We start from the raw sequence: 22,936 nt of genomic DNA on the forward strand, positions 1-22,936 counted from the left end.
AAAAAGGAATGAATTTAAGTTGCAGAATTCAATCTGAAGTCTGGAAGGATACAACTTCCCCAGATAAATGAGTGATATTCAGAGAGCCACACAGAATGGAAGCAGGCTGTTAGACCCATCTGATCTGCTGACCATGATGCTCCATCTAAGCCACTCCCACTTGCCAGAATTTGGCCTACAAACTTCTCACCTTAACAATCCATGTACTACATTTGTTCATCTATCTTTTAAATGTTATTATTAAAGAAATGGTATTCCTCAGTCTTATCTTGGTCCATGTAATAATAGTGTAGGGTGACGCTGATAGGCAAGACATATGAGAATGGGATGGAGAATTAAAGCAGGAGGCCACAGGGATCTCAAGATCATGCCTGCAGACTGAAAAGAGTTGCTCTACCAAGAAATAATCCCAATCTGAGTGTGTTATCTCCATCACAAGGAAGACCACATTGTGAGCACAGAATAGAGTGCACAAGATGGGAGGAAAGGCAACCAAACCACTGCTTTTGTTGTAAAGGCTATTCAGACCTCTGAATGGTGGGAAGAGAAGAGCTGAAAGGACAGGTCCTGCATATTCTGTGGCACTTGGAATATGAAAATTACCTTACAAGGATGGATCACAGTCTTAGAGTACATTCTCTTCTGGTTATAAGAATGAGGTGTAATCTCATTACACAAAGCATAAAAAGAGTTTCGATGGGTTAAGGAATCCAAAACAAGGATCACAATCTTAGACATTAAGGAGTGAGTACTTACAGTACTGTAAAGTAGAGCAGGTACTTTTGAAAATTTAAAAACTCAATATTTTGAATCTTTAGATTCAAAATAGTCTTTAGATCTTATATGGCATGTGCATTTATTATCCATAATTAGATAATGAACTTTAACTAATAGGGGTTTCTTATATTCTATGCCCAATATATCAATGCAATCTGTTAGATATATGGGTCATGACCAAAGAAAAAGTGGCTGGAGATGCTTAGAACTTTAGTGCAAGGGTGTTTATTAGGTGTGCCATAAAACAATCTGCCAAAAATTAGTGAAAATACTTCAAAGAAAAATGACTATATTTACAAAATAATATCTGCAAGTAAACAAAATAGCTTTGTACTTACTCTTATCCAGTGTGAACCCCTCGCAGCCCCCATCTCTCTCCCTTACTGAGCATGATGAGCCACGTTTATTTGGCACCGAGACATACTACCTTTAATTACCCACAAGATTAACTTAAGACTACACATGAATTAGAATATGAGGCACTCCATAAAACCATAAGATATAGGAACAGAATTAGGCCATTTGGCCCATTAAGTCTACTCCATAATTTCATCATGACTGATCCATTTTCCCTCTCAGCCCCAATCTTCTGCCTTCTCCCTGTATCCCTTCGTGCCCTGACAAATCAAGAATCTACCAAGCTCTGCCTTAAATATACCCAGTGACAACACCTCCACAGCCACCTGTGGCAACGACTTCCACAAATTCACCACGCTCTGGCTAAAGAAATTCCTCCTCATCTCCATTCTAAAAGGATGTCTCTCTATTCTGAGGCAGTGTCCTCTGGTCTTAGACTCCCCCACCATAGGAAACATCCTTTCACATCCACTCTATCGAGGCCTTTCAAATTTTGATAGGTTTCATTGAAGTCACCCCTATCCTTCTGAATTCCAGTGAGTACAGGCCCAGAGCCATCAAATGTTCTTCACATGACAAGCCTTTCAAACCTAGAATCATTTCCTGACCTCAACTGAGCACCCTCTAATGTTAGCTCATACTTTCTTAGGTAAGGGGTCAAAACTGCTCCAAGTGAGGCCTAACCAGTGTTTATAAAGCCTCAACATTACATCATTGTTTTGATATTCTAGTCCCCTTGAAATGAATGCTAACATTGCATTTGCCTTCCTCACCACTGACTCAACCTGCAAACTAACCTTTAAGGAATCCTCCACAAGAACTACCAAGTCTCTTTGCACCTCAGATTTTGAACTTTCTCTCCATTTAGAAAATAATCTACCCTTTTATTTCTTCTACCAAAGTGCATAACCATAAAATTCCTGACGCTGTATTCCAACTGCCACTTCTTTGCCCATCCTCCTAAACTGTTCAAGTCCTTCTATCGCCTCTCTACTTCCTCAAAACTACCTGTCCCTCCACCTATCTTTGCATTGTCCACAAACTTTGCCACAAAGCCATCACCCAACAGTGCAGTTACAATATTACTAAAATAAACAGAAGAATCGACCTTAAATACAGTATACAAACAATATACACACATTTACACATCCCCATTACTGAAGAAATGGAATATTCCACGGGGTGTATGGTGGGAAAGGCACCATAAAGCCAACCTGAGTGCATCAGCTCAGTTTCGGACCCAGTGGACGCCACATGACTCGTCAACTGCATGTTTACTTGCTGCTAATTGTACATCACAGACTCGGAGAGACAGAGCCTCGTTCGGTCTCTCCTCTAACCTGTCGCTGTAGCAACAGCAGACAGACATGGCTGTGTGCACACGCGCACTTGTGCAGTGCGTTTACCGAGTTCGCTCTGTCACACAATCATAAAGACACAATCTGTGGTCTGTGTAAAGATCAAACTCTCTGCAGTACTGGAGGCTGGCAAGGACACACTTAATGGCCAGACACTCCTTTTCAATGGTGGAATGCCTAGTTTCCCTTGGGAGGTGTTTTCCACATAGGTAAAGGACAGGCCACTTGTCTCCAGGTTCTGTTTGTGTCTGCATTACTCCAATGCCTACTCCTGAGGCATCCACCTGGACAAGGAACCGTTTGTCAAAGTGAAGGACAGGTGAAGGACACGTGGGCTTTGAGGGCTTGAAAAGCATTTTCGCCCACACTTGTCAAAGTCACTGGGTTGTTTACAAGGTTCCTAGTAAGATTCGGCAGAGGTACGGCCAGAGTGGTGAACTGATGAATGAACCTGTAATACCACCCTGCCAGACCCAGGAAAGACGCCACTTCCTTCTTGGTGTGAGGTCGAGGGACTGTTGTGGATCACTTTTACTTTGTCCACTTGTGCTCGAACCTCTGCACATCTCAGCAGGCACCCAAGGTATCTGGCTTCCCCTTTTGCCCACTCACAGTTTTGTAAACAGTGGGCAAGACCGGCAGCATGAGTGTTCCCCAGAACCCTGTTCAGATGGTCCATATGCTCTGACCACATCTGGCTGCAGATGATCATGTCACCTAGGTAGGCCGCACTGCAGTCCTCACAGCCTTGGAGCACCCAGTCCATCAGTCACTGGAAATTTGCAAGTACACCATGAAGAATAAAATTCTTTCTAGTAGGTTATCAATGTGGGGCATAGGATCAGCATAAAAAACAAACAAGAAATGGCATTCATCTTCCAGAATTCAATGCATACCCTCAGGGTGCCATCCTTCTTGGGGACAATAACAACCAATCCACCCACTAGTTAAAGGCTCGATGACTCCCAGTTCCGGCTTGGTCCAAATCATAGCCTTCAGGGACCCCACAAGTCACTCTGGCACTCTGTAGCAGTGTTGGCGTACTGAACCCTGGTTAGGTCTGAACCTGAGGTGTTTTATGACCTTTGTCAGCCCTCGTCTCTGATGGAACAGCTGTGGAAAGTCAGTAAAATACCATATGTGGCTCTGCTGGATGGCAGCCAATGAGATGGGAGAGGTCAACCTTCCCAGGTCTCTACAATCCCTACAGAGTCATCCTCTTCTGCAATCTGGTGGACCAGGAGAGATGTGCTGTTGGTAGGAATCCTTCTCCCCTTCCAGGCCTTCAAGAGATTAATGTGATAGATCTAATTCTCTCCCATCCTCTGGCTGAAGGACCTCACAAGTAGTTGGTCTCAGCTTTCTCACTACTGCAAATGGCCACTTAGCAAGGAGCTTACTAGGGGATGCTGGGATCTGCCCCAGTTTAAATTATCGCTGGTGGGCCTCCTGATCATACCATATCTTGTGGGACTTCTGGGTGTCCTGGAGGTTAAGACAGACTTCCTCTTGCCAGCCCCTCATCTGCAGGATGTAATGGGCAACTCCCTGCCTTTCAGAAGTAGCATCTGCCCCCTCCAAGCACTGCTTCAGCAAGTCCAGGGATCTCTGTACCAGCCAACCACAGAAAATTTCAAAGGGTGCGAACCCAGTGGATGTTTGAGGAACCTCCCTATATGCAAAAAGAAGATATGGTAGCCACTTGTCCCAATCTTTTCCTGTGTCAGATACAATTTTCCTTAACATGGGCTTCAATGTTTGATTGAACTGCTCAAGCACCAGGCTGTCTGTCTCCAGGTGGTATGGAGTGGTCTTTAGCTCCTTATGCAGTTGAGCCATCAGTTGTGAGGTGAAATTTTGTTCCTTGGTCGGTAAGGATCTCCTCAAGAATAACCACAAAAGGAAAGTGCTGGATCAGGGCACAGGTTAGTTTTGGTGTGGTAACAGAACGAACAGGGAATGCCTCAGGAAACCAGATAGCATAGTCATACACCACTGATATGTATTGGTACCTTGAGATGTTCTTCTTCAATAGGCCAACAATGTCCTGAATGGTGTGGTAATAATTGGTTCGCATTGCAGGGGCGCTCAGTCAGAATTACTGGGTTTTTGGCACCCTGTACAATATATTTGTACAGTGTACATGGAAAGCCAGAAAAATCAACTACTTAATCTTAACTAAGTTTTGTGTTGTCCAAGGTCCCTGCCCATGGTATTGTGTGCCAGATCGAGTACCAATGGCCTGCAAATACTTGGCACCAGCAAGCTTCTTCTGCCAGAACCTTTACCAAGGTACAGAATTTGGTTGTGAATGCTAAAAACTGAGCCTCCTGAGTACGCTGTGTGGTTGGCTGAAACTTTTTCATTCAGAGTTTTCAAAGAAGGATCCGACCTTTGAAGTGTGACAATATCTTGTGGAACATCCTATTTAACACCCCCTTCCACATCATCATCTGTACAAATATCAACAAAGGCAAGAAAACTGGCGCTCATCTCAGTGTGACTTTTCAGGCCTTTTGGTTCCTCTCTCGCATAGCGTAGCATCCAAGTCAGTGGTTGGAACCTGGCTATTGCTTGGTTTTAGCACGAGTCACATCAAAATAAGAAACAGCACTATCTACTCCTGGATTAACAGATGGATGTGACTGGCCATTTCCTTTCCTCACTAACTCATGTAACACAGGCTAATCTCTTGCTAGAACCATGTCAGCTGGCAGTCTCTCCAGAACCCCCATGTTCATCAGGTACCTGCAGTCATCCAACTCCATAGTAAGTTCTGCCAGTGGCTCAGACTGCCAGTCAAACATTAGACAGGTGTTTAGTGACTGCAGTCATCACCAAAGGCAGGGGTATCATTTTCTTAATTAATGATAGTGAGCTGCCAGCATCTAAAAGAGCACTAACTGGTTTTCTATTAACCCTGACTATTATAAACATGAGCTCTTTCTCCTCACATTCTGCTTGTTTTCCATTTCAATATTCACAATTCATTTCAGCCATTATCATCATCATTCTCCCTTCCTTGGTACAGAGCACATACCTGACAATTTGGGCTTCTTGAGAAGATATACAGAGGACGTATGACCTGGCTGGTGACAATGGTAACAAATAAACATCTTAGAAGAAACTACCAAAGCTTCTTTGCTCTTATTTCTCCCACTCCCCAATTCCACAGAGTAACATTGAGTGTCCCTTGGAGGGTTGAAGTCTCTATTGCTTTGGAATGATGGTGCCCCCTTGTGGGCACTGGGGTACTGCAGGGCAAGTCAGACTAGAATGAGTGTATCCACTGGCTCACACTCTTGGAACCATGTTCTAGTGTCTGAAGGAAGAATCCGCAGCAGCTGCTTCAGAACAAGGGCCTCACCAATCTCCTCCTCGGACTTCTGCTCTGGTTGAATCCACTGGCGGCAGAGACCCCTTAGGTGATGATACCCCTCAGTGGGTGACTCCTTTGGTGATAGAGTACAGGAAGTATTTGTGATAGGTTTCTGCCAAGTTATCAAACTTCTCCTTCAGGTCAGGATAGTGGTTGGACCTCTCTTCATCCATTGCAGTGTAGGCTTAGAGAGCTTTACCCATCAGCAGTAGCACTAGCTGGCAGGCCCACTCCTCCTCTGATCATTGCCATATCCAGAGGCCATCCTCTCAAACCTGAGGAGATAGTTCCCAATATTGTCACATTGTTGATAAGAAAGCATCTTGGAATGCTTCTGCAGGCTTTGGTGTTCCTTTCCAAAAGCATCATCTCTCCTCTGCCGGGCAGACAATAAGTCCCTGAACACATTTTCCATGAAGGATCTGGAGCTGAGCCACTTGGAGGCCCTTCTGCTTCTGGCCTGAGTTTGGCCCTGGGCTGAAGTTCTTCCTCCTCCACCATCTCCACTGTTTCCTGGGTATTGGCTTCATTTTTAGCTTCAGGGTTTCTTGACTTGGGACTGCAAACCCACTGTACCCAGAGCTGAACGCATCCTTTTGCGAACAGTCATCCATAGGATATGTTGATTTATGACCAAAGACAAATGGTTGTAGTCACTTAGCACTTTAGTGCAAGGGTGTTTATTAGTGCGTCAAAAATCAAACTTAAATAAATTAACAAAAGTAGTGAAAAAAAAAGTTACAAAATAACTCTTCCAGAAAACACAATAATAGCTTTGTACTTATTCTTATCCAGTGTGAACTCCTCACAGCCCCCATCTCTCTCCCTTACTGGGGGCAATGATCCCCATATACTAGGCACCAGAACATACCATCTTTAATTACCCACAAAGTTAACTTAAGTCCACACATGAATCAGAATATGATGCGCCCCATATTGTAGTTACAATCGTATTACAAAATAAATAATAGTATCTACCTCAAATACAGTACGTAAACATCCCCATTACTAAAGAAATGGAATATTTCACTCTGTATGCTGGAAAAGGCACCTGAATGCTGATATTTATCAAACCTGTATTTGCAAATTAGTTTGAAAATAGATAAATTTCCTACATACAGTGCATCATTGAAATGACAGCCACATAAAGGAGTTTTTGGCTGCCTCCAGCACATCCTTAGACTGTCATAGTCATAGAGAAGTACAGCCCAGAAACAGGCCCTTTGGCCCATCTAGTCCATGCTAAAACCATTTATACTGTTTACTCCCATTGACCTGTACCAGGGCCATAGCCCTCCATACAACTACTATCCACGTATCTATCGAAACACCTCAAACACTGAAATCAAGCTCACATGCACCACTTGTGCTGGCAACTCATTCCACACTCTCATGACTTTCTGAGAAATTTCCCTTCATGGTCCCCTTAAACTTCTCACCTTTCACCCTCAACCCATCACCTATGGTTATAGTCACACCCTAGTAGAAAAAGACCACTTGCATTTACCCTATCTATACGCCTCAATTCTGTATACCTCTATAAATCTCCTTTCAATCTTCTACATTCTAAAGAATACAGTCCTAACCTATTCAATCTTTCCATAGAATACAGGTCCTCGAGAACCTGCAATATCCTTGTAAATTTTCTCTGCACTCTTTCAATCTTGTTTACATCTTTCCTCTAGGTAGGTGACCAAAACTGCAATCAATACTCCAAATTAGACCTCACTAATGTCTTATACAAACAACTCCAACGTAACATCCCATCTCCCATACTCAATAGATTGATTTATGAAGGCTAATGTGCCAAAAGCTTTCTTTACGATCCCATCTACCTGCGACGCCACTTTCAACAAATTATGGACGCTTATTTCCAGATCCCTTTGTTCTACAACACTCCTCAGTGCCCTGCCATTCATTGTGTTAGAGCTAACCTCTTTGGTCCTACCAAAGTACAAAACCTCACATCTTGTATGCATTAAATTTCATCTGCTTTTTTCAGTTGTCCACTACACCCCCCAATCTTCATGTCATCCACAAAATTGCTCTTTAAGTTAACTAAATCATCATCCAGATCATTGATATAGATGACAAACAACAAAGGACCCAACACCGATCCCTGCCGCACATGACTAGTCACAAGCCTCCAGTCACAGAGCCAACCCTCTACTACCACTCTCTGGCTTCTCCCACAAAGCCAATGTCTAACCCAATTTACTATCTTATCCTGAATGCTAAGTAACTAAACCTTCTTGGTCAGCCTCCCATGCGGGACAGTGTCAAATGCCTTACTGAATTCCACACAGACAACATCCACTACCTTGCCTTCATCCACTTTCCTGGTAACTTCCTCAAAAAACTCCATAAGATTGGCTACCATGCACTAAGCCAGGCTGACTATCCTTAATCAGTCCAGGTCTATCCAAAATCTTATATATCTGGTCTCTCAGTATACCTTCCAATATACTGTTTATTCTTGTGGAACATCCCATACTAATGGAATAGGAATTCTTATGGTTGAAAACATGCAAGAAGTGTTTTAGGACATTGGGCAATATCAGAAAGAGTGCTCCTTGTTAGATTCAGAGGACAACCATTTGATTTAGCAATTATCCAGGTATATGCACCAACAACAGATGGAACAAACGAAGATATAGATAAATTCTATGAAGAGCTTGAATAAGCAAAGAATGGATGCAAATCTCAAGATATTGTTATTGTCATGGGAGATCTAAATGCTAAAGTAGGACAAGGTGCTGATGGAAATACCACAGGAAAATTTGGATTAGGGGAAAGAAATGAAAGAGGTGAGAAATGGGCAGAATGGTGCAAGATGAATAATCAGGTCATTATGAATACCTACTTTAAAAACCATCCAAGACGCTTGCGGACCTGGAAAAGTCCAGGTGATAACACTAGAAATCAAATTGACTTTATTACTATAAACCAAAGATTTAGAAACTCAGTGACTCAATGCAAAACATATTCAGGTGCTGACTGCAATAGTGACCAATGGTCATGTAAAAGTAAAACTTAAAAAAACTAAAGAAGCAAAGACCTAAACAATCCCTTGACTACTTTTAATTAATTAAAGAAAACTTGAGACAAAAATTTACAATTGAAGTAAGGAATAGATTTCAAAGTCTAGAAATAGAATCTGTTGAAGATGATAGCCATCATATAGAAATGAAATTTAACTCTAAAGGATGCCTTGGTAGAATTAGCAAAGTCAGTGATTCCTAAAAATGAAAAGAGCACAAAGAATAAATGGATGACAGATGAAATCAAAAATCTAATGGAAGAAAGGAGACAGTAGAAAGCAAATCCTACAGAATATAAGTCCTCAGATAAAAAAGTTAAAAGCTTATGTCAAAAAGCCAAAGAAGAATGGTTAAACCAGGAATGTGAGCAAATAGAAATTACTGATCCAAAAAGGTTACATCAACAAATCAAGAATATCACTGGTAAAAAGCTCCTCTGTTCTTCAGGTGGATGTTTGAAAGCAAAGGACAGTACCATTATCATGGAAAAAGATGAGATTATGAACAAATGGACTGAGTATATTCAGGAATTGTTTGAAGATGATCGAGATGAAAAACCAGAAATTAAGAAAAACATTGAAGGTCCAAGTATTTTAAAATCTGAAGTTCATAATGCAATAAGTAAGATGAAGAAAGGAAAGGCAGCAGGTCCTGATGAATTAGTAATAGAACAAATTATTTCCCTTAAAGATTATGGAATTGAAAAACTTACTGATTTAATCAATGACATTTATGAGACTGGAATAATACAAGAGATGAAAAAAAATCAGTATTTAGTCACTCTTCCAAAGAAAGCTGGAGCAATAGAATGTGAATTACATAGGACCACAAGTTTAATGAGTCATATCACCAAGATACTTCTAAGAATTTTGATGACGAGCTAAAAATAAGATACAAGCTGAAATAGGTAAAGAACAATGTGATTTTGTGAAAGACAAAGGTACAAGAAATGCAATATTGATGTTAAGGATACTATCAGAACGAGCTATTCAAGTGCAAAAAGATTTGTTTGTTTTATCGACTACACAAAAGCATTTGATAAAGTGAAGCACAATAAGTTATTTGAAATACTACAGAAAACTCTAGATCTAGATTCGAAAGACCTCCGCCTAATCAGAAATCTGTACTGGGAACAAACTGCCGCTATAAGAATAGATGGAGAAGTGAGTCAGTTTACGAAAATCAAGAGAGGCGTTAGACAAGGGTGTATTTTCTCCCCTGATATATTTAATGCGTAAAGTGAAGCAATATTACAAAAAATAACAGACATCTTGGAACGCAAACAACAGGAATTCTGCAGATGCTGGAAATTCAAGCAACACACATCAAAGTTGTTGGTGAACGCAGCAGGCCAGGCAGCATCTCTAGGAAGAGGTGCAGTCGACGTTTCAGGCCGAGACCCTTCGTCAGGACTAACTGAAGGAAGAGTTAGTAAGAGATTTGAAAGTGGGAGGGAGAGGGGGAGATCGAAAATGATAGGAGAAGACAGGAGGGGTCTTCTCCTATCATTTTGGATCTCCCCCTCCCCCTCTCAAATCTCTTACTAACTTTTCCTTCAGTTAGTCCTGACGAAGGGTCTCGGCCTGAAACGTCGACTGTACCTCTTCCTAGAGATGCTGCCTGGACTGTTGCGTTCACCAGCAACTTTGATGAGACATTTTGGGAATCAAAGTTGGTGGTGAAAACATCAATAATTTCAGATATGCAGATAACACTGTTAATTGCAAGTATGGAGGAAGAACTACAAAACTTAATTGATATAATTGTTGAAGAAAGTGCAAAAATGGGTCTATCTATCAATTGCAAAAAGACAGAATGTATGGTGAAATCCAAAAAGAAGGAGAATCCTATCTGTAGGCTGAGAATAAACAGGAAGACATAAAACAATTACAGAACTTTTGCTACTTAGGAAGCTGGGGGACATCAGATGGCAGGTGCGACTTGGACACCAAAAGAACAATAGGGATGGCAAAAGACACCTTCACGAGAATGAGGAGTATACTGATCAATACTAAACTAGGCATAACAACCCGCCTCAGAATACTGAAATGTTACATTTATCCAGTTATGTTATATGGCTCAGAATGTTGGACAATATCTAGTAACATGAGGAAACAAACTGAAGCAGCAGAGATGTGGTTTTTGAGGAGGATGCAAAGAATATCATGTACGAAACGAATATCTAACAAGGATGTCATGAACAGAGCAAACACAAAAAGAGAAATAATGTATGAGATCATGAAAAGGCAACGTAACTTCATTGGACATGTGATTAGGAAAGAGGAGTTAGAATGCACGGTAATTATGGGAAAGACTGAAGGGAAGAAAGCAAGAGCAAGACAAAGACAAATGATGATGGAGACAGCAGCCAGAGAACTGAAAATGAATACCAATGAATTGTTCCACTTGACCCAAAACAGGAGTGTGTGGACCATGGCAGTCAAAGCTCAAACTGGGCATGGCACCTGGTGATGATGATTATGATTCAACAACAGGTTTTTGAAAACAATCCACATCTGAAACAACTGGATTTGAACATGCAAGAATAGAAATGAGACTTTTTAAAAGATACCATGCAGAGTTAAGAGAGAGCTGGTGAAAATATTTCTGGTCCACCTCCATCATAAAACATACCTTCTGCACCAAGCAACAAGTCATCCTCAAAACTGCATCCAGGTTTTGTACCTCCACCTATTGACACAACAACATACTTTAGTGAGTGCAGTTTGATCATTTGTTTATATGTCTTGGTTCTTTCCAAAAAAAAAAATCCATGCTCTATGACTTGTTAATATTCTCAGAGCTGTTAAATTCCTTTCAAGCATTAGATTCCCCCTCAAAAAAAATTACAATCACCTCCAAAAATGTCAAAAGTGTATGAATACCCATAAACTACAATCCAAAAAGTATTAATTTAAAGGAAATATATTTACCCTTCAACATTAGATGGCTTTGTTCATCCAAGGATGCTCCTAATGGCTCTCTGCAAGTGTATAATAAATATATTAAAATTTATCTTTATATTTATTCCTCAAAATATGTAAGAATATACAGTGCTTATAAAAAGTAAAAAGTATTCAACCTCCTTGGAAGTTTCAATGTCTTATTGCTTTACAACATTGAATCCACTGGGTTTAATTTGGCTTTATTGACACTAATCAACAGAAAAATACTTTTGTGTCAAAGTGACAGATCTCTATGAAGTGATTTAAATTAATTACAAATATAAAAACACAAAGTAATTGATTACACAAGTTTTCACTCCCCCCCCTTTAATATGACATGACAAATCATCACTGATGCAGCCAATTGGCTTTAGAAGTCACATAATTAGTTAAATAGTGATCTGTTTTTGGACAGATGTGCGCTGTCAAGGTGTTTCAATTGACAGTAGTAAAAATACACCTGTATCTGGAGAGTTAAACTGCTGGAGAGTCAGTACCTTGGTAAAATCTACACCAAGACGACAAAATAACACTCCGAGCACAAGTCAAGATTTCCAAGTCACTGAATATCCTTTAGAATACAGTCAAGTCAATCAAGAAATTGAAAGAATAAGGTACAACTGTAAATCTGCCTAGAGCAGGCCATCCTGAAAAACTGAGTGACTGTGTAAGAAGGAGACTAGTAACGGAGGTCACCAAGAGATCTATGATAACTCTGGAGGAGTTACGAGCTTCAGTGACTGAGATGGGAGAGACTGCGCATACAACAAGTGTTGCCCAGGTACCTCACCAGTTGTAGCTTTATGGGAGAGTGGCAAAGTGAAAGCCACTGTTAAAAAAATTCACATGAAATCTCAGCTAGTTTGCCAGAAGGCATGTTGGAGACTCTGAAGTCTGCTGGAAGAAGGTCCTATGCTCTGATGAAACCAAAATTGAGCTTTTTGGCCATCAGACTAAACACTATGTCTGGTGTAATCCAAACACCGCACAGTATCAAAAACACACCATCCCTACCATGAAGCATGGTGGTAGCTGCATCATGCTGTGGGGATGCTTCACTGCAGCAGACCCTGGAAGGCTTGTGAAGGTAGAGGGAAAATGAATGTAGCTAAATACAGGGAAATCCTGGAGGAAAACCTGATGCAGTCTGCAAGAGACTGCGACTCGGAAGAGGATTTATTTTCTCAACAAGACAATGACCACAAGCATAAAACCAAAGCTACACAGGAATGGCTTAAAAACGAGGTTAATATCCTGGAGTGGCCAAGTCAGAGTCCAGACCTCAATCCAATTGAGAATTTATGGTTGGACTTGAAAAGGCTGTTCACTCATGATCCCCATGCAATCTAATAAAGTTAGAGCAGATTTGTAAAGAAGAATGGGGTAAAATTGCAGTGTTCAGATGTGCAAAGTTGTTAAGAGACCTATCTGCACAGACTCAAGGCTGTAATTGTTGCCAAAAATGCATCTACTATACACTGACTTGAAGGAGGTGAATACTTATGCAATCAATTATTTTGTGTTTAGATTTGTAATTAATTTAGATCACTTTGTAAACATCTGCTTTCAGTTTGACACGATAGTGTCTTTTTCTGCTAATCAGTGTCAAGCCAAATTAAATCCACAGTGATTCAATGTCAGACATCCCACCCTGCAAAAACTCATTTCAGGGAGGTAGCACCATCAATTTGCAGGAGACTCCCAGAACTTCCAGGAGAGCTGGGATGTCTGCAATAGAGTAGTTCCTTAGCAGCTATCCAGCTAGTTTAAATAACGTTAGCTATGCTAATGAATGAATGAATGACACCTGTTAAACTCACCCCAACATGTCTTTTAATCTTAACTCACATGGGCAATAGAAAAGTCACTGTTGCAAACAGTGCAGCGAGAAACACGGTCATTATTTTTGACCCATATTAGGAAGGGGTACACTTTAGTGTAGTCTGGGGTGACGTACGGTTTATATTTTCTGCCATGGCGCACGCGCTCTCTCTCTCTCGTTCAAAAAAAATTGACTTCTGGGATACTGTATATAATTTGCGGGTATCAGGGAGCCACTATCAATATGCAGGAGACTCGCGGAACTTGCGGGAGAGGTGGGATGTTTGCAATGGCTTAAAACAATAAAACATGAAAGCATCCATGAGGTGGATGGGGGGGGAGAAGATTAATGCTTTTCATAGGCACTATATTCCATGGAAACAAACTTCTATTTATAATTATACAGCTTTTGGGATCCTACTCTCCAAAATCAAGTCTGGCATTGGTTAATTAGAATGTAAGACAAAGGCTAGATCTATTGCAAGAATACAATACACAAAACAAAATGCATTAAAAATTGGATTGAATTTATTTCTTACATCCTTCACATACATAAGTAAAACTATTTACGCTACATCTCCACCTGAATGTGCAAATTATAGTTTGTAATAAATAGTACGTACAGTAAGATATACAATAGAACAGTCAATATAGCTTAGAAATACAATTGCATTAGCGTGAATTAATCAGTTTGATACCCTGGTGGAAGAAGCTGTCCCAGAGCCTTTTGATCCTGGCTTTTATGGTGCGGTACCTTTTCCCCAGGTGGTAGCAGCTGAAAGTGTTTGTGGCTGAGGTTTCTCAGATCCCCAATGACCCTTCAGGCCTTTTTTTACACACTTACTGCTGTCAACGTCCCGAATAGTGGGAAGTTCACATCCGCAGATGCGCTGGGCTGTCACACCACTCTCTGCAGAGTCCTGCAATTGAAGGGAGTACAATTCCCATACCAGACAGTGATACAACCAGTCAGGATGCTCTCAATTGTGCCCCTGTAGAAAGTCCTTAGGATCTAGGGGCTCATGCTGAGCTTCTTCAACCGTCTGAGGTGAAAGAGGTGCTGTTGTGCCTTGTTCACCACACAGTCAGTATGTATAGACCACGTGAGATCCTCACTGATGCTTATGCTGAGGAACTTAAAGCTGTTCACCCTCTCGACCCCAGATCCATTGATGTCAATGGAGTGAGCCTGTCTCCATTCCTCCTGCAGTCTACAAACCAGCTCCTTTATTTTTGCGACATTGAGGGAGAGGTTGTTTTCTTGACGCCACTGTGTCAGGGTGATGACTTCTTCTCTGTAGGCTGCCTCATTATTATTTGAGATTCGGCTAATCAGTGTAGTATCATCTGCAAATTTAATTAGCAGATTGGAGCTGTGGGTGGCAACACAGTCATGGGTGTACAGAGAGTAAAGGAGGGGGCTTAGGGCACTGCCTTGGGGGGCTCCTGTGTTGAGGGTCAGAGGGGCAACCAGGTCTCCATGAAATTCAAAATGTTACATTCCTTTCTTTCCCGCTGGTAGGAGATTCTGGCTCTCAGTTCGCATAGCTTGTTGTCCAGGTACTGAACATTAGCCAGCAGTATGCTAGAGAGTGGCAGCCACTTAATTTAACTCTAACATTATATCAGTGAACTATACATTAGAAGTTCTTGATTAGCTTCAGATGTTCAAAAGACAATGCAGAGTCAGGAAAATCTACATAAATAATTGCGCATTGTTTTAGATCAGATGAAGATTTCTTTTGTAGGTAGCATCATTATACACCAAAAGGGGATAGTTAAATGAACAATAAATTGTGGAGGAGCTCATTATATCCTCATTACAGTCATATCATTGCAATAGCAAATGCAAAAAGATGAAAGTTTCTTGCATCCTGAGTAATCTTGTTGAATCCTCATTTTGTAACAATAACATTAGAGAATTAAAAATTTCTCACCATGCTTCAATACACGTTATTATTGATATTTCATCAAATATCTAATGGTTATCTTAGCATAGGCATAGTTGTTTGCTCTTACACAACTGACAAAAATAACTGAATTAATGTACAACCCAGACATCCCACCTCTCCCGGAAGTTCCAGGAGTCTCCCGCACATTGATGGCAGCTCCCTGACACCCGCAAATTATATACAATATCCCGGAAACTGATTTTTTTTGAGAGGGAGAGCGGGAGCGAGAGCAAACATCCTGATTGGTCTCTCTTTGTGCTAAGTAGACCTATCAGTTTTCTCTGTGGGCGGGCTTTACAGTTGACCTCTGTCTCTCCATCAGTTCAGTTTCATGTCCTGCACCGCCATGGCAGAGTGTTTCAAAATATATAAAACGCACTTCACCCAGACTACACCGAAGCATACCCCTGCCTAATAGGGGTCAAAAATAATGACAGTGTTGCTCGCTGCACTGCTTGCAACAGTGACTTTTCTATTGCCCAGATGACTGTAAAAGACATGTTGAGGTAAGTTTAACAGGCGTCATTCGTTCGTCAGCATAGCTAATGTTATTTAAACTAGCTGGCTGGCTGCTAAGGAGCTACGCTATTGATGTCCTACGTGATGAGGCCAAACTCCCTGTAGACTTGCTTAAAGTTGTAATAGAATAACCATGATAATATAATATGAGTACATATTTTAATGTCACATTTTCTGCATATACCCAACTTGGTTTACAGATTAGACAAAATCACTAAACAAAGTATTACATACACCCTAGGAGGTTGACCGGGGGGGGGGGGGGGGGGGGAATATGGGGCTGCGGGGGGGCAGGGGTGCTACGTCCCTGAGATTTTGCAGTGTGGGATATCTGACAACTTTTAGATATTATGGGTATCTGGAAATCTGGTGTCATTGTAGGAAGACCATGTTGATGCCCAAGATTAGCTCAGATCTTATTGAGCTGCAGTGCAAGCATGAATGGCAAGTGGCCAACAACTGTTCTAATTCTTCACTCTCTCCTTAAAATGTCACTGGTAGAACAAAGAAATATGGAAAATGTTACTAAATGTCACTCATTCTGTCAACAGCTGGTGATAGTAATTAACTAAACAAAGAAATCCTTTTGTTATTCAGCAAGAAATATTTTATTAGCCTGAAAAATTACCAGTTTCACAGTTACTAATTTATTGAGACAGTGCAGGGTAGGCCTTTCTGGCCCTTTGAGCCGCACTGCCCGGCAACCCCTGATTTAACCCTAGGCTAATCACGGGACAATTTAAAACAACCAATTAACATAACAATTGGTAGGTCTTTGGACTGTGGGAGGAAACCAGAGCACCTGGTGGAAACCCACTTGGCCACGGGGAAAACATACAAACTTCTTACAGACAGCAGCGGGAATTGAACCCAGGTCACTGGTACTGTAAAGTGTTGTGCCAACCACTCTATTACTATACCAACCTTTGGGTAGCTGAACTCGTACTTTTAAAGAATAGTTTACTTTAGGAACATTATGGATTTGAAAGATCCACAGGGTATTATGAACTAAGTTAGGGGAAAAGCTTTCCAAGGGAGAACAAGGACAAGACATTGGAGTAGTATTACGTACTTTTCAGCTACCTAATTCACAGTTGGAGGATTAAGGTTTTATTAAACCCACACATCATCATTGTCAGAAAAGATGGAATAAACAAAAGGACTTGTTTTATGTAGGACCTTTTAGGGTACAGCCTATTAATATTTATTGTTGTAGGAAGCATGGGAGCCAATTTACACAGAGCAAGGTTCTACGAGCAACAATGGCTGAACCTTGCAGGCAATTCTAAAGGGAAAGCTCAGCATTCTACCATTCAGATAAAAATCTCACAATTAAGTGAGACTTAATCTTGAATTTGTTGAATTGTAGATGCCGTCACACCTCTTACTGTATTCCACGGCTGGGCTCCACATAGAATTCAGCAGGAGTCTCGTCCTGCTGTAACATTATATTGTTACATCTCTGATCCAATGTTAGAATTAGGAAGATATGTTGTTTTAACATAATTCTCCTTTGAGTCTTAAGAATTCTTTGCCATAGGCAGTTGTAGAGGCCAGTTCTTTATGTATATTTAAGGCAGAGGTTGACAAATTCTTGATTGGTCAGGGCATGAAGGGATATGGGGAGAAGTTAGAAGATTGGGACTGAGAGGAAGACTGGATCAGCCATATTGAAATGACAGAGTGGACTCAATGGACCAAATGGCCTAATTATGCTCCAATATCTTATGGTCTTATGAATGTTCTACTGACTGCTGTTTGCATAAAGTCTGGTTCAGTAAAAGCTCCTCGCCAAAGCCACTGATGTTTTAAGTTCAAATATCTCAAAACATCTGGACATCAGAGATGGGAGGACTGGAGATAATGCAAGCAAAGTCTGTGAATGTGAGCCAACCAAAGTTTCAAAACAATTAATATTTTCAAACTGACATTTAGATGTAGAAGAGAAAAGAAAAACAAAAGAAAACCAGAAACACACAGTACTATCCACAGAAACAGAGAAAGAGATTAAACAAATAGCTGAAGATGTGAAATTCAGTGATATGACTTGTGGACAAAAGATGAGGTGTTGTCCCATTGATTTATGTCAGGCATCGTCGGAACTATGCAAGAAGTCAAAAGACACGAAATGTGATTAAGGACTAAAAAGAAAGGCAAATGGAAACACAGGATCACTCTTGTAGAACGAGGGAAGACATTCTGCAAAACTAATCTGTAGAGACCGTATACAAGCTCCAAATGCAATTTACTTATTTGGAAGAAATGGGAGTGAATTGTACTTCACCTGGAAGGAAAGTTCAGTTTCCTGAAATGGTAGGAAAGAGAATGGCAGCACTGCATCTTCGTGATTGCACTGAAAAGTCTTACAGATAAAGAATGGGTGATGGAGATGAAGTGGAGTAGGGCGTCTTCGAGATAACAGTCCACTTGTTGTGAAGCAGGCGCATGGAAGGGGACATGTGTCTGCTGATGGAATCGAGTCATGTCAAACTTGGTGGAACTTTTAGGTTGTAATTACTTACAACGTTTAAAAAAAATGCACAAAAATATTATTAGTCCTTTCTCCTTGCACGATTCTAGATCCAAAATAGCTTTTCCCCTTGCTGGTACCTCAACATACTGATATAGAAAATTTCCAGAATTTTCCATGAATTCATTCTCTTACTTACCATTTTGGTTTGCACAGGCAATAAACTCCCCCCCCCCCCCCCCACCACCACAATTATTGTATTGCATTTGTTACATATAGCTCTAATTTCCTGACTTATTCTATACTGTACATTACCATTACATTTTGGGTGCCTTTATACAAGTCTCTCAGATTTCTTCGGTCCTTGCTGTTTCTAAGTTCCACTCAAATTGAGCCTACTCCTTGAATTTCTAACCCAAGATTTTCTCTGCCATTATTCCAGCTTTTATCAAAGCTACCCTTTCTCGTTAAGTCATCACAACAGCTATTGAAACTTATTGAAATTAGTGAATTTTAAATAGATTATAGAAGTGAAGAGAGTTTTTGAAAAGTTCATTTAATCTGTTCAAAACAGATGCAGGCTTACCCACAGTCTTGAAGCCAAATTTCAATCTTCTCATTTGATATGCCATTCTCTGCCAAAGGGAGATATTTGTTTAGTGAAATATGTGCCCTTTCAGCAGTCATTTAACCAGGTTTTTAACCTTAAGCAAAACTGGCAGAAATTAAAACCACTTTAAAGTTGAAATCAGACTTAATATGTCAAATATTTTAAAGAGTTCTGTAAAAGACTGGTATATTTACAAACAATTAAGAAATAGAGCTTTAAAAGTGTACACAGAATAATCCAAGTTCCAGTTTCTCTACACAATGAATTCAGAGACTTCATCATATTCTGAGAAATTCAAAGGGAAAATGGAACAAGATGCAAGTAAATTCAGATGCTTCTGCCAATTTTACTGATGTTGACTGCAATCTAGAACGATTGCCTACAGCTAAATCATTTCCTTTTTCAGCCTACCACACTTGCAAAGGAATACTTGTGCAGTTAATATATTTATTTATGAAAAGCAGATTCACTTATTTGACTTGGGGCCATTTGGTTTACTGGAAGATATGAAGCTGCAGAGTGGCAATTATTTTAGAATTGAAGAACTCTTGTCCATACTATTAACTTGTCACTTCAGAAAAATTAATCGGACAATCACGGTAATTTAAAAAGGTGTGCCAACATGGCAAGTTGTCACAGTTAATTGCTTAAAACAGTCATCTGTTCGATTATATGGGCTATACTTTGCTTTGTTGCTGCTTATACGTGGGAGGGGGAACTGGGGGGGTGCTTTGGAGTTCTAACATTTAACTGCCATTCATCCTTTGGGGGGCATCCTCTGTTTTCATGGATGGTTGCGAAGAGAAAGATTTTCAGGATGCATATCATATACATTTCTCTGACATTAAATGTACCTTTGAAACCTCTCAGGAATTTCAGTTCTTCTTGGTCCTTCCATTTTCAAAAGCACCACAAGAATTTAAGGGTAGATAAGAACACAACCAGAAACTGAGGATAGGTCATTTACGGAAAATACAAGGAGAACTCAGTTTATTATAGAATGCCACTCGCTTAGTAGAATCAGTGCTGATTGGGGTGGACAGGGATTTGTGTTGCTGCTTGGGGAAGAAGAGGGGAGGGTGAGGAAGCAAAGGGAAGGCTTTGCGGAGGGGAGGACTAAGTAAGAATAAGAATAGGCAAATGATATTCCCGTTAACTTGCTTGATCTCAGTTTGGAATCACCACAGTATCTGAAGTGTTATATGCATTTTTAAGAAACACCTACCAAACATTTAAAACAATTGTAGAACATCTGGTGATATGAACTGTATTACTGAGATTGGGGCTTTGTAAGACTTCTTAATAAACCCTCAACTCTATTTGACTTCCAAAATAAACCTAGTAAACTGATGCTAGTCTCAATCATTCAGCTTCACTTGTTGCTTGACTTCCTGACACTTTTAAGTTTTATTCTATAAATGTTTTCACAGAATGGTCAATGAAACAAAAGTGTGTGTGGGTGGGTACATTTCACGACAGCTATTGCATAACATTTGTACACTGTGTCACAGCTGCATTATGTGGTACATACAGTGAAAACAAGGCCCTGGAAGTATCACACAACATGAAACTAATCATTCACATGAAAAGTATTTTACTTTATGTTAGCACCAGCACACTAAAAAGCCAACTGACAATGTTCTTTACAGTTCTACAAGTACATGATTTCTTGGACTCTGACCAAATAGTGTCTTACAATTTTGCTGTTTTGTATCATTTGGTTTTGCCTTTTAACAGTTCCACTCCTGATTAACTAAATCAATCCCAAGATAGTAAAAATTGCCACACCACAAGAACCAAAGCCACCATTCCCTTGTCCCAGTATCTGTTCCCTTTAACCCCGAGTATTCCCTTCAGGCCTTTGTACAGAATGCACCCAATTCTTTTCAATCTCTTATTTAATGCTACACACTAATCAGCCACTGACCCCATTTACTCTCCAATGCAAACATTTCCCATTTCTGTTTCTGTACCATCACCTGCTCATTCTCATTTTTGCCACCTTCAATCTTAATTACTCACGAGATTTCCAAATGACTCTTTACAATTTAAATTCTCTGAAGTTCAGAACCATCCATCAAACTGTAACCTATATCCTACTTCGTGACAAATGCTCCTTTTTTTGCTTGATGTATGTTGGCTTTTCTCATATCACCTCCCCTACAGAGAAATCAGTATTTCTTTCTGCTTCCAAGAAACCTGTCAGGTTTCACCGCTTTCATTTAAAGCTGGCATACCCAGCCCAAAGCATAAACAGTGCTTTAAAAGCATAAAAAAGATATGAAGTCCAACTTGCTTAGCAAGTTATGTAAAATTTCCAGCACCTCCTCCACCATTGTACCCATTTCCTTCCCTCTCCTTCCTCCTATTTCTGCCTTCATTTTCTTCCCTCTTTTTCATTGCTATTCCACCTCCCTTTTTCACTATGCCCTTCATCACCACCCATTCCTCCACACTCCTCTCCTTGATTATTCATTGGCATTCACATCTTAAACTCTGCTCAATTGCTCATGCTCACTCTCCTGCCTACCATCCTCAGCTTCTCCTCCTTCCTACTTAAGACCTGATCCTACCAGCATAATCATCGAGCTTCTCCTTTACTGCATCTGCAACAATTGCCTCAATTATTCCTTGCCATGAAAAGTTCTACATTCAGGATATCTTTAAGGAAATTTCTCCGGCCTTCAACTAATAGTTCTCATTGCACCTGCAGTCTATCCCTTTACTCTATTAAATCATTTGATAGATGCATTTAATAGGCCCTCTGAGAAATATGACTATGCTAAAATCATTCCAGTAAATCTCTTTTGAACCCCCCCCCCCCCCCGGTTACTATTTCTTCAAAATAAATTTATATAAGTCAAATGTTCTACTTTTCATTTTTATTTCCTCTTGGAAAGCATTTTGTGCTTCATTTGCCCTTTTAATGACTTATTTAATGTCTCACTGTTCTCAGTAGTGTGCTAAACCGATTCCTGAGAACCTTCAATCATTTATCTCATACAGATTTGCCAAGGGCTTGTAGCCTCTGTACTTTTCCCTAGAAAAATGTCCCACCTCAGTGTTATATTTTAAGCCATAGTTAGAGAACAGCATGTAGTTACTACCTGCAATTTTTGAAGCCACTTTCCATATTAATAGAAACAATCTCCCAACCCCGCCACCACCCCTCCCCCCGAATTTTTTGGTTGTGCAAAGGTAAACAACAGTGATCCCATCACCAACCTTTAGAAACTCAATTTTCCACCTTTTTCCAGTCTAACAAATACCTTTAATCTCAATCCCTACTATCTTTTTGTATTTTTCTCTGATTTTAACAATGTAACTGCAAGTTTAATATGCGTTACTTTAGAAAAGTCCTTTTGGAATTCAGAGATATTACACCTGTTATATTACCCATGGGATTTCTTCAAAGATTTTACAAAGAATAATTTGCCTTTTCTAATCACACTGACTGCTACATCTGGCCCAAGAGATTCATGCCAGTTCACTGCAGAGCAATTCCATTTTCCTGTTACTCACAAATCTACCCATTCCCCTTTACATCCTCTGCCACTCACCTGTACTAGAGATGGTTTGGTCTATCCAATTAACTACATCTGGGATGTGGAGGACACCCATAGGGTCCCAGGACAAACAGTCAAACTCCATTCCAGTCCTACTGCTACTCCACTGTCACTATATTTCCTGATGCTCTTGTACATCTT

At 40.4% G+C, this 22,936-nt stretch overlaps 1 protein-coding gene across 9 annotated transcripts in view; it reads right to left on the reverse strand.

Moving 5' to 3' along the window:
• itprid2 (ITPR interacting domain containing 2) overlaps nt 1-22,936 on the reverse strand; it is a 205,409-nt gene that overhangs the window by 67,171 nt on the left and 115,302 nt on the right. For 8 of the 9 annotated variants that reach the window (XM_072261755.1, XM_072261756.1, XM_072261759.1 and 5 more), the window contains exons 3-5: nt 19,206-19,254; nt 11,846-11,895; nt 11,547-11,603 (exon numbers count right to left, since the gene is read on the reverse strand). In XM_072261755.1, the coding sequence (XP_072117856.1) occupies nt 11,547-11,603; nt 11,846-11,895; nt 19,206-19,254 (156 nt within the window). The remainder of the gene's footprint in view (nt 1-11,546; nt 11,604-11,845; nt 11,896-19,205; nt 19,255-22,936) is intronic. The other variant, XM_072261761.1, reaches the window with a different exon arrangement.

Source organism: Mobula birostris, chromosome 6 (assembly GCF_030028105.1).
Source record: "Mobula birostris isolate sMobBir1 chromosome 6, sMobBir1.hap1, whole genome shotgun sequence".
Taxonomy (NCBI): domain Eukaryota; kingdom Metazoa; phylum Chordata; class Chondrichthyes; order Myliobatiformes; family Myliobatidae; genus Mobula; species Mobula birostris.